This window comes from Salvelinus alpinus, chromosome 6 (assembly GCF_045679555.1).
Source record: "Salvelinus alpinus chromosome 6, SLU_Salpinus.1, whole genome shotgun sequence".
NCBI classification, from domain to species: Eukaryota; Metazoa; Chordata; class Actinopteri; order Salmoniformes; family Salmonidae; genus Salvelinus; species Salvelinus alpinus.
This window is the reverse complement of record NC_092091.1, coordinates 14,435,780-14,448,617: the sequence shown is the minus strand read 5'-3', so window position 1 is coordinate 14,448,617 and position 12,838 is coordinate 14,435,780. Positions and strand designations below refer to the sequence as shown.

The window sequence follows — 12,838 nt, the reverse complement described above, 5'->3', positions numbered from 1 at the left end:
TTGGTGTTTGAAGATATCCCTCTAGATGGGTGGGGGCTGTGCTTTGGCAAAGTGGGTGGGGTTATATCCTTCCTGTTTGGCCCTGTCCGGGGGTATCATCAAATGGGGCCACAGTGTCTCCTGACCCCACCTGTCTCAGCCTCTAGTATATTTGCTGCAGAAGTTTGTGTCGGGGGGCTAGGGTCAGTTTGTTATATCTGGAGTACTTCTGTCTTATCCGGTGTCCTGTGTGAATTTAAGTATGCTCTCTCTAATTCTCTCGGAGGACCTGAGCCCTAGGACCATGCGTCAGGACTACCTGGCATAATGACTCCTTGCTGTCCCCAGTCCACCTGGCCGTGCTGCTGCTCCAGTTTCAATTGTTCTGCCTGCGGCTACGGAACCCTGACCTGTTCTCCAGACGTGCTACCTGTCCCAGACCTGCTGTTTTCAACTCTAGAGACCGCAGGAGCGGTAGAGATACTCTTAATGATCGGCTATGAAAAGCCAACTGACATTTACTCCTGAGGTGCTGACTTGCTGCACTCTCGACAACTGTGTTTATTTGACCATGCTGGTCATTTATGAACATTTCAACATCTTGGCCATGTTCTGTTATAATCTCCATCCGGCACAGCCAGAAGAGGACTGGCCACCCCTCAGCCTGGTTCCTCTCTAGGTTTCGGCCTTTCTAGGGAGTTTATCCTAGCCACCGTGCTTCTACAGCTGCATTGCTTGCTGTTTGGGGTTTTAGGCTGAGGGTTTTAGGCTATATAGCCTTTCGGATGTACGAAGGGCTATATAAATACATTTGATTTGATGTGACTAATAAAATTTGACAATGAAGATCTGTGAAGTTATTCAGATTTAAGAATCATCTTTGAAAGACAGGGTACTGAAAAAGGGACGTTTCTTTTTTTGCTGAGTTTCGTACCTAAACATTATGTCAGCAATCAAGTTATATCTTAACTTTCAAGATACAGAATCAGGGAGTTGAGGAACTTCCTTTTAGACCTGGGTTACACATTACAAAAGCTCATGCTGGTCAATGAACAAAATGCACAAGACAAAAACCTTAATCTCAATATATTTTTTTATCATCCAGAATGCATTTGGGCAGCAAAGTCAGTCCAGTTGAGAATTACGCCATCAGTCAAGAAGCTTTTCCTTTATGTTGAGAGGACCAACAGAAATGTCCTGCTCCCACTGGAAACCTAAGAGCAGAAGACCATGTCTATATAAGGAGAATTCAGAAGAATCAAACTTCACAAAAGCATTGTTTCTCAGTCAATTCCTGGGTGACTCAGTGGGTGCACATTTTTGTTCCAGCCAAGCACTGACCGCCAATTTAGCCAAAGGTTTAGGTGATTCAAGTACCTAGGTACTGGAGTAGGACAAAAATGTGCACCCCAGGGAGGCATCCAGGAATGGATTGAGCAACACTGGACTGAAGTGAACATGTACCTGGATCCGGTTCCCTTCTCATGCCACAGTCTGTGTCACAACAGCCACACACCTGGTCTTTCTTACTGGCCTCGCGCCATCTACTGAAAAGAGAGTGTTGCATATAGTACACGTACAAGCAAAGTGCACACCCTGCCATATATACCCAGACTTACCCATTCGAGAAGGAACAAGCCTTGTTCTCATGATCAATAGGGGCTGAAGCAGTTGTGGCTTTCAGGAGGCAGGTAACGTATAGCTGTTGAAATGACATGTGTTGAAGTCTCAGCATTGGTACCACAAATGAATTAGTAGATTTGACACCAATTTAAAGCAACGTCATGTTGGCCATACTATACTTAATTTATGATTGAAGCTCAAACCTGCCAATTCTATAAATGTGGACATTCCGAAGCTAATTTGCAGAAGATCTCAGGATTAACTACTCACTGAGCCAGTGTTCACAGCATGAAACCTAAAGGCTTCTATCTGGAACTGGAGAGTGTCATCCATGGTGCGAGGTATGAACTGGGACCTGGAGCCTGTCAGCTTGGTGTCGACCAGACAACTGAAGGCCACAACAATCAAAATTAGGCTACCTACACTGCTGAAACTCTGGAGGGATGCCATTCAAGATGGCTGTTGATCTGAAGTGTGGGCAGGTGGAGGGAATGGGAAATGCTTTCCTTAGCAGATTAAAGCAAACGATTAGTCCTTGAACTAGATCAAGTACCTTACAAAGGATACTCACCCACGGTTCTCGATGAAGGCATATCTTGGGACAGTGTTGGTGTTTGGGATGACTGTGGCTACACAGTTGTCCACAAAGACTCGGAGGGGCACATGGTAGAACTGGACGACAGAAGCTTCAAAGTTAATATTATCTCCAAGGACGTACTCTTTGCTGGGTCTCTTCAACTGCCAGTTGTCTGCGAAGACAAGGCAACAGTCTAATACTCATTCCAAGTCAGACCCTGCTCTAGTTTATCAGCAGTGTGGTTTTATCATGGCAAATATAACTGCCATCCTTTTGTACTCTGGGGTAGCCACCTCATTCCAATAACTCAGTGGCGGTTACATTTTCCAGTTGGCACCACCATAGTTTACAAACAAGTGCAGAGACAGCACTTAAGTCAAGAGAAATGCCAATAAGGCAAGGACAAGCAGTTACTAACCAGTCATTAGCCTCAGGGAGAAGTAGAGGAGCTCCTCTGCAACCTTAGTGGAGGCATAGGGATTCCAGGTGGGCTTCACTGAATCACTGCTCACATCATGATTTCTGTAAAGGAGTCTTTAAATGTGAAACCAAATGGCCAAGGAAGTGTATCCAAAGTTGATTGAACTGAAGAAAAAGAAAAAACATTGCAGGTGTAGTCAACTCACCTTTGATAGTGGCACTCAACCCAGAACAGCACTTCTCTAGTCCGAACAATGGGGCTGCTGCCCAGGGTGGCTGGTGTATAACGGAGTGTGAAGACATAGACAAGTGAATCTTCAGTCATCTGGAATCAGAGCAGCAAACGGCATTGTAAGAAAATCAATGGTAGTCAACCTAGAAAAGTCAGAACGACGCTAATGCTCAACGTTACCGTCAGAGTGCTGCCACATTCGTGCAGCTCAGTGACAAAGATCAGAACTTGAGCGGAAGTATCCTCCCCAGTGACAGCACAGCCTCCCAAAGTAAGATCCGCTGGGTGAATGGGTTGGCCGATACCGAGCAGATCTCTCTTGACTTCCACACGAGCAGCAGTCTCCCCACATTGAACTGCAACGCTACTGGCAGGCACAGGCAGCAGTCTCTGCTCATCAATAGCCAACTGCACCTCTTTGACTGGATCTTCAGGATATCTCCAGGTCAAAGGCTCATTGAAGGTCTGCTTTGACTGGAGGAAAGGTTTTTGAACTTGCATCGGTGTCTGGACCCTGGCGGGCCATTGCACAGGCCTTGGTTGAAATCTGGCTGGTTCTTGAACAGTCCTATACTGTGGAACAAATCTCCCAGGGGCATGTGCAGCTTGACTCCGAGCTTCCGCTTCCCGATAAAGCTGCTGAACTGTAGCTGAACAGCCAAAGGTAAGAAGTAGGAGAAATGTAATACAGAGCGCCATTATTCTCTAGTTTCTAGTTTCAATTGTACGTATTTCTTTGACATTTGCAATACCTACAGTGTCTCTGAACAGCCATTTTGTATCACTTTGTCTTAGTGTGACTCCACCCCTTGTTTGATTTACCTAATGATGTTCCAGACATGTTACACGGCTGCACATATACTACAATCTGAACTGGATGTATCTCAATACTGTCAAGTATCTTCATTTATAATAGGGATGGTCAACTCCAGTCCTCGGGGGCCTGATTGGTGTCACACAGCCCCAGCTAACACACCTGACTCCAATAATCAACTAATCATAATCTTTAGTTTAAAATACAATTTGTTTAATCAGCTGTGTTAGCTAGGGATGGGGAAGAAGTGTGACATCACTCTGGCCACTGAGGACTGGAGTGGTCCATTCTTGATTTATAATGTCCTTGGACCGGTTTCCTGAAAGTAATGGCATTTAGCCTTATGAATTTTTTTAATGATGCATCTTTCCCACAACGGCCGAAGATGTAACACGTGTTTCCCAAAACAACACGCCGAGAGAATGTGTCGATACTGATGGGATCGAAAGAACGTGCAAACTTTCTCCATTCAAAATGGACAGCCGATCGTCCTCGCAGTGGCAGACCATGTGTAACAACATCTGCACAGGATCGGTATGTCCGAACATCATACCTGTGGGACCGGTACAGGATCGCAACAACTGCCTGAGTTACACCAGGAACGCACAATCACTGCTCAGACTGTCCGCAATAGGCTGAGAGAGGCTGGACTGAGGGCTTGTAGGCCTGTTGTAAGGCAGGTCCTCACCGGCAACAACATTGCCTGTGGGCACAAACCCACCGTCGCTGGACCAGTCAGGAATGGCAAAAAGGTGCTCTTCATGGATGAGTCGCGTTTTTGTCTCACCAGGGGTGATGGTCGGCTTCGCGTTTATCGTCGAAGGCATGAGCATTACACCGGGTCCTGGAGCGGATTTGAGGTGGAGGGTCCGTCATGGTCTGGGGCGGTGTCACAGCGTCATCGAACTGTGCTTGTCATTGCATGCAATCTCAACGCTGTGCGCTACAGGCAAGACATCCTCCACCCTCATGTGGTACCCTTCCTGCAGGCTCATCCTGACATGACCTTCCAGCATGACAATGCCACCAGCCATACTGTGTGTGATTTCCTGCAAGACAGGAATGCCAGTGTTCTGCCAAGGCCAGTGTAGAGCCTGGATCTCAAGCTCAGCACATCTGGGACCTGTTGGATCGGCGGGTGAGGGCTAGGGCCAAAACAAATGTACGGGAACTTGCAGGTGCCTTGGTGGGAGAGTGGGGCAAATCTGCTGCAGTCCATGAGGAGATGCACTGCAGTACTTAATGCAGCTGGTGGCCACACCAGATACTGTTACTTGTGATTTTGACCCCCCCTTTGTTCAGGGACACATTATTCCATTTGTTAGTCACATGTCTGTGGAACTTGTTCAGTTTGTCTCAGTTGTTGAATCTTATGTTCAAATAAATATGTACACGTTAAGTTTACAGGAAATAAATGCAGTTGACAGTGAGAGGACGTTTGTTTATTAGCTGAGTTTATATCAACAATGGACTGATGAAATGAATACCTGAATTTTTTGGGGGGAGTGTTCCTTTTAACCAGTCAACTTCAGCACTGAGGCGAAGGTACACATTTCAGGGCTTGAAATTGCCTTGTCTCATGACTTAAATATTGATAAAACAATTTAAATACAGTGCTGGTGGGGCTACCACTCTTAGGAACCATCTTATATTTTCTTTGAGCTAAAATGTGACTTGCACAATTTCCCATGAACCTCCTGGGGGGGAAGTGGTCTATTTCAATGTACTATATCCAGCCCATTAAAATGTGAATCAATGGACTGCAAATTATATTTTAGATTGTCACAACCAATAGTAATAAAAGTACTAGTCTCTACCAAACCATTACATTAGTCTTGTTTAGTTACAGGGTGTATTCCTGACTAATGGAAAAGTAGTCAACACTTTTAGTTCAGGAACTGTGGGTTTGATTTTAAAAAGGACTTAATACTTTTGAGTGGGCAGGGACAAATAGGAAATACATGACCTTTCGGTGTTGATTAGAGTAGCTATACTGTAAAAGCTGTCTCGATTATATGTAATGATTTACGAAACCCTGAAATGGGGTCTTTGCAGGCTTTGTAGTGGTGAATGCGTTGTGTTACAAGCTCATTTGCTGGTATTTTTAGGAAGTGTTTGAAATAATGTTTAAAAAAATATAGATATTTTACCTTTATTTAACCAGGTAGGCTAGTTGAGAACAAGTTCTCATTTGCAACTGCGACCTGGCCAAGATAAAGCATAGGAGTTTGACACATACAACAACACAGTTACACATGGAATAAACAAAACATACTCAATAATACAGTTGAAAAAGTCTATATACAGCAAATGAGGTAAGATAAGGGAGTTAAGGCCATGGTGGCAAAGTAATTACAATATAGCAATTAAACACTGGAATGGTAGATGTGCAGAAGATGAATGTGCAAGTAGAGATACTGGGGTGCAAAGGAGCAAGATAAATAAATACAGTATGGGGATGAGGTAGTTGGATGGGCTATGTACAGGTGCAGTGATTTGGTGCTTAAAGCTAGTGAGGGAGATATGAGTCTCCAGCTTCAGTGATTTTAGCAGTTCGTTCCAGTCATTGGCAGCAGAGAACTGGAAGGAAAGGCGGCCAAAGGAGGAATTGGCTTTGGGGGTGACCAGTATATTATACCTGCTGGAGCGCGTGCTACGAGTGGGTGCTGCTATGGTGACCAAAGAGCTGAGATAAGGCGGGGCTTTACCTAGCAGAGACTTGTAGATGACCTGGAGCCAGTGGGTTTGGCGACGAGTATGAAGCGAGGGCCAGCCAACGAGAGCGTACAGGTCGCAGTGGTGGGTAGTATATGGAACTTTGGTAACAACACGGATGGCACTGTGATAGACTGCATCCAATTTGTTGAGTAGAGTGTTGGAGGCTATTTTATAAATGACATCGCCGAAGTCGAGGATCGGTAGGATGGTCAGTTTTACGAGGGTATGTTTGGCAGCATGAGTGAAGGATGCTTTGTTGCGAAATAGGAAGCCAATTCTAGATTTAATTTTGGATTGGAGATACTTAATGTGAGTCTGGAAGGAGAGTTTACAGTCTAACCAGACACCTAGGTATTTGTAGTTATCAACATATTCTAATTCGGAGCCGTCCAGAGTAGTGATGCTGGACGGGCGGGCAGGTGCGGGCAGTGATTGGTTGAAGAGCATGCATTTAGTTTTACTTGTATTTAAGAGCAGTTGGAGGCGGCCACGGGAGGCCACGGAAGGAGAGTTGTATGTCATTGAAGCTCGTTTGGAGCTTAGTTAACACAGTGTCCAAAGAAGGGCCAGAAGTATACAGAATGGTGTCGTCTGCGTAGAGGTGGATCAGAGAATCACCAGCAGCAAGAGCGACATCATTGATGTATACAGAGAAAAGTGTAAGCCCAAGAATATAACCCTGTGGCATCCCCATAGAGACTGCCAGAGGTCCGGACAACAGGCCCTCCGATTTGACACACTGAACTTTATCAGAGAAGTAGTTGGTGAACCAGGCGAGGCAATCATTTGAGAAACCAAGGCTGTTGAGTCTGCCAATAAGAATGTGGTGATTGACACGGGCGAAGGCCGTGGCCAGGTCGATGAATACGGCTGCACAGTAATGTCTCTAACCGATGGCGGTTATGATATCGTTTAGTACCTTGAGCGTGGCTGAGGTGCACCCATGACCAGCTCGGAAACCGGATTGCACAGCGGAGAAGGTACGGTGGGATTCGAAATGGTCAGTGATCTGTTTATTAACTTGGCTTTCGAAGACTTTAGAAAGGCAGGGCAGGATGGATATAGGTCTATAACAGTTTGGGTCTAGAGTGTCACCCCCTTTGAAGAGGGGGATGACCGAGGCAGCCTTCCAATCTTTAGGCATCTCGGACGATACGAAAGAGAGGTTGAACAGACTGGTAATAGGGGTTGCAACAATGGCAGCGGATAATTTTAGAAAGAGAGGGTCCAGATATGCCAATTCCGTTTCAAATCGTGTTTGATGCATTTCACACAACTCCATGAAACACCTCTTATTCCTCCACACATTCATAAAAATCCATAACAGATCCACCATAATAGAAGTGGAAAGGGTCCAACGGATTTGCAGACTTCCATTCTTCTGGAGTTCTCCAGCTGTAAAAAAACTGAAACAAACAAGTTAAATTATGCAAATGTTCAACTGCAAGACATGGTGAGAATTTGGAAAAAATAAAAATGCAATACTTTTGAGTTTCAGGACATACTGTGAAGGACTTAGGTCATAAAATAATTATATCCAGCTTTTGTTCGGTATGTTTAATTATTTCAATGCAAAAGCTTTCAAATTAGATTTGTTTAACCTTTCATAACAGAGCACTGGGTGTAGCAAGTTAAACTCACCAATCTCTAGGCAACACTAAACCCATTATTACATTAATTAACCCTTATGGCTTTGCCTTTTGCAGTGCTAGACAAATATTACAACAGAAGCTTTATCAAAATGAATCAATATAACATTTGAGGTAAACCAAGAACCTGACAGTGTTAAGTGTACGATAACAAAGTTCCGTTTTTTTTTACACTTTTGAGTAATTTTTTGAAACACTTTTTTGATGGCTCTAATTTGCACCTCTGGGGTGTTGCGTCTGTCATTGTGTTCATCGCTCTCTGAATAATACACTCGCTCTCTGTGAAATAATTATAATGTTAAGGAAACATTTGAACGGTGAAAGCTGACCCGAGAGCAGCGCTGCCTTTCAATCATATCCTCTTTTTCTTATAGATGACCACTGGCTTATAATGCCTTGTAAATTATAGTGCATGTGTTTCCCCCTGCCCACATATCTGTGTTTAATATTAGGCTACATATACAGCCAAAACATTAAGGACTGGCAGTACATCTGTGTCAGTCTCTCTTCCTCTCTCTCTTTTTTCTTCTATTGAATTTGATATAACACCATCTGTGTTTGTCCTAGAACAATGGGATTAGTTTCTGTGGATGCAGACAGATTTCCAGCATTGTGGTTCATTTGACAGGCCCTCCGATGAGTGAATTACAATTTCGGTAGGACTTTCCAGCCTCCAATGGTGTCATGTAATCCTACACCAGAATCCCTAGTTAATACAGTCAAATATGATTTTATATATTGACAAGTCAAATGACTGCTCTAACAATGGAAATGCAACTCCTCAAATATGGCCGGCAGGCAGGAGGTGAGATCAGATGTGACCACTAGCCCATGAGAGGGCAGATACGTGGCTTTTCCTCTTTGCTACAGTTCAGAACCCCTAGTAGCCTCACTGGCTGAAGAGACAATGACATTTTTTTGTTTAAATTTAGAAGTGAAGCAAATAGCCTAAACATTGATAAAACAATTAAAATACACAAACTGCCCCCATCTTCCCCTTTAACAAATTCATTTGGATTATTTAGCATTCATGCATTCAATGTTTTATTTGAATAGGCCTACATGATGACTTGTGTTTAATAAAAAGAACTGTATACATGTCTAGTAGATGGCTATTGCCTTACCTATGTGTCATAAAAGCCAATCTAATGACTTCTTAAGCTATAGGGCAAGTATAGTGCAAGTTTTGATTCCTAATGATGCCTCACATTTAATTATTTGCAAACAGGGACAGTTTCGTGAAAACAAGACACACTGATTTCGCATTGAAGAAATAGGATAAGATGAAAACATGCACTATACAGTTGAAGTCGGAAGTTTACATACACTTAGGTTGGAGTCATTAAAATTAGTTTTTCAACCACTCCACAAATGTCTTGTTAACAAACTATAGTTTTGGCAAGTGGGTTAGGACATCTACTTTGTGCATGACACAAGTTATTTTTCCAACAATTGTTTACAGACAGATTATTTCACTTATAATACACTGTATCACAATTCCAGTGGGTCAGAAGTTTACATACACTAAGTTGACTGTGCCTTTAAACAGCTTGGAAAATTCCAGAAAATTATGTCATGGCTTTAGAAGCTTCTGATAGTCTAATTGACATCATTTGAGTCAATTGGAGGTGTACCTGTGAATGTATATCAAGGCCTACCAGCAGCCAAGACCTCAAAAAAAAATTGTAGACCTGGTTCATCCTTGGGAGCAATTTCCAAAAGCCTGAAGGTACCACATTCATCTGTACAAACAACAGTACGCAAGTATAAACACCATGGGAACACGCAGCCGTCATACCGCTCAGGAAGGAGACACATTTTGTCTTCTAGAGATGAATGTACTTTTGTGCAAAAAGTGCAAATCAATCCCAGAACAACAGCAAAGGACCTTGTGAAGATGCTGGAGGAAATAGGTACAAAAGTATCTATATCCACAGTAAAACGAGTCCAATATCGACATAACCTCTAAGGCCGCTCAGCAAGGAAGAAGCCACTGCTCCAAAACCGCCATAAAAAAGCTAGATTACAGTTTGCAACTGCACATGGGGACAAAGATCGTACTTTTTGGAGAATTGTCCTCTGGTCTGACGAAACAAAAATAGAACTGTTTGGCCATAATGACCATTGTTATGTTTGGAGGAAAAAGGGAGGAGGCTTGCAAGCCGAAGAACACCATCCCAATCGTGAAGCACGGGGGTGGCAGCATCATGTTGTGGGGGTGCTTTGCTGCAGGAGGGACTGGTGCACTTCACAAAATAGATGGCATCACGAGGAAGGAAAATTATGTGGATATATTGAAGCAACATCTCAAGACATCAGTCAGGAAGTTAATGCTTGGTCACAAATGGGTCTTCCAAATGTACAATGACCGCAAGCATACTTCCAAAGTTGTGGCAAAATGGCTTAAGGACAACAAAGTGAAGGTATTGGAGTGGCCATCACTAAGCCCTGACCTCAATCCTATAGAAAATGTGTGGGCAGAACTGAAAAAGCACTTGCGAGCAAGGAGGCCTACAAACCTGACTCAGTTACACCAGCTCTGTCAGGAGGAATGGGCCAAAATTCACCCAACTTATTGTGGGAAGCTTGTGGAAGGCTACCCGGAACGTTTGACCCAAGTAAAACAATTGAAAGGAAATGCTACCAAATACTAATTGAGTGTATGTAAACTTCTGACCCACTGAGAATGTGATGAAAGAAATAAAAGTTGAAATAAATCATTCTCTCGACTTTTATTCTGACATATGGTAGTAGAATGACCTTACTGAATAGCTCAGTGACTTAACGTGGCACCGTCATAGGATGCCACCTTTCCAACAAGTCAGTTCTTTACATTTCTGCAAAGCTAGAGCTTCCCCGGTCAACTGTAAGCGCTGTTATTGTGAAGTGGAAATGTCTAGGAGTAACAACAGCTCAGCCGTAAAGTGGTAGGCCACACAAGCTCACAGAACAGGACCACTGAGTGCTGAAGCGCGTAAAAATCGGAGTAGTGCTCCAAGAACAGGGTTGGAGATCCCTGTGCCTAGTATCCCAAAAGCATCTTTAGGCAAAGTGCATTGTTAGAACCTTTGTAGGAGCATAGTTAAATCTATGAGCTGTTCCCCAAAACCATTCTTATTAAGCTGCACTTGATAAAACTCGTAAACGAATGCTTGCCTCAGAACAGCTAAGTGCATCCAGACATTCTTTTTTGGCCTCCTGTGTCACTTTATACACAGAAGATCTCCGCTAAACATAGAATCACATGGTTTATCTTATCTCTATGACTGCAGATAACTTCAGTACAAAGTTGACTACAAAATAAAGTTGCCTGTGTCTTTGCAATTGATACCAACATGACATAAAAATATTCTTCAAATGAAAACCGCAACCATTAAAATAAAGAGTGGGCCTATTTCAGTCATATTGAAATACATTTCATATTATATTGTGCTAATTGTAGACTGTCTGTAATTTGCCTCAATATATTTCATGACGTGTAGCCGAACGCGCGCAATGGGGCAAATTTGTGATTTAATGCATTTTGATTTGGTAAGCATTAGAATAACCTGCCTCAATATTTTCAGCCATAAGGTGGTAATATCTCTCTAGGAATTGATCCGTCAATTCAAATGTTAAGACACATTTTGAATGGAGAAAGTTTGCACTTTCTTTCGATCCCATCAGTATCGACACATTCTCTCGGCGTGTTGTTTTGGGAAACATGTGTTACATCTTCGGCCGTTGTGGGAAAGATGCATCATTAAAAAAACTCATAAGGCTAAATGCCATTGGACATTATAAATCAAGAATGGGCCACTCCAGTCCTCAGTGGCCAGGGTGATGTCACACTTCTTCCCCATCCCTAGCTAACACAGCTGATTAAACTAATTGTATTTTAAACTAAAGATTATGATTAGTTGATTATTGGAGTCAGGTGTGTCAGGTGTAAAATCCAATGATAGTCTCGGTAATGTGTTTTCGGACCTCCCCTTGGTCGTATTTTCACGGGGCAGAAATCTCAGAGACCAGTTGGTACACTCTGATTTAACCCCCCAAGATATTCCTGAACAACGTCTATTTGCGCCCCTACTGGATGGAAATTATAAGTGTAATGGCTGTGCTCAATGCAATGGCACTTATAAATGCAGATCCTTCAAACACCCACAAACAGGGAAATCGCTCCCAATCAAAGGTGTTATTACGTGCTCCACTAAGGCAGTTATTTATCTTATAACTTGTCCTTGTGGTAAAAATGTGGGTAAAACAAAGCGTGAATTAGAAGTACGTATCTCAGAGCATCGTAGTACCATTAGGTGCCAAAACTTGACCTACCCAGTTACAGCCCACTTTTTGGAGGCAGGCCACTCGATTTCGTCTCTGCGTTAGATTGGCATCGAACATGTCACCCTCCCTAGGAGAGGGAGGTGACCTTGATAATTGATTGTTAAAACGAGAGGCTGCTTGGATCTTTAACTTAAAGACCCTTGCTCCCTTCGGTCTTAACGAGGACTTTGATCTGAAGTTGTTGTTGTGACTTTGTGACTTTGCCATTGTGGTTGTTTGTAGGCTTGTGTGGTCTTAAGTGAGTCTATGATCGTATGCTATCCATTTGTATTTATTGTATGCTGCTCTTTCTATGCCATTTTATTATTTGAGAAATTAACCAATGATATTAGGCCACGATTACAGACACCTGTGTGTCTTGACACTATATAAAACGAGTCATCCCGCACTGTCTGTGATTGTACCCTGATGAAGACAGCTTGCCTGTCGAAACGTTGGTAAATTAAATATTTTTGTATCTGAGCTCCTAGAGTGTGCGGCTCTCCTTTATTTTTAAGTTT

The 12,838-nt window shown here is 43.1% G+C and overlaps 1 protein-coding gene across 3 annotated transcripts; it reads right to left on the bottom strand.

Annotated features, from left to right (window-relative positions):
• Positions 1-1,054: 1,054 nt before the first annotated feature.
• LOC139578195 (zona pellucida sperm-binding protein 3-like) lies at positions 1,055-3,621 on the bottom strand. Of its 3 annotated transcripts, XM_071405496.1 has the most exons (9): positions 3,588-3,621; positions 3,012-3,481; positions 2,806-2,924; positions 2,598-2,701; positions 2,174-2,351; positions 1,873-1,990; positions 1,599-1,681; positions 1,444-1,526; positions 1,055-1,193 (listed from the first exon to the last, which is right to left on the bottom strand). In XM_071405496.1, exons 1-9 carry the CDS (start codon positions 3,604-3,606, stop codon positions 1,129-1,131), a joined length of 1,239 nt encoding a protein of 412 aa, XP_071261597.1. In that variant the 5' UTR covers positions 3,607-3,621; the 3' UTR covers positions 1,055-1,128. The 3 variants fall into 3 exon arrangements, with proteins under 3 accessions (XP_071261597.1, XP_071261599.1, XP_071261598.1); XM_071405498.1 differs by having other exon boundaries at positions 1,444-1,523; positions 3,012-3,592; XM_071405497.1 differs by having other exon boundaries at positions 3,012-3,591.
• Positions 3,622-12,838: the final 9,217 nt, after the last annotated feature.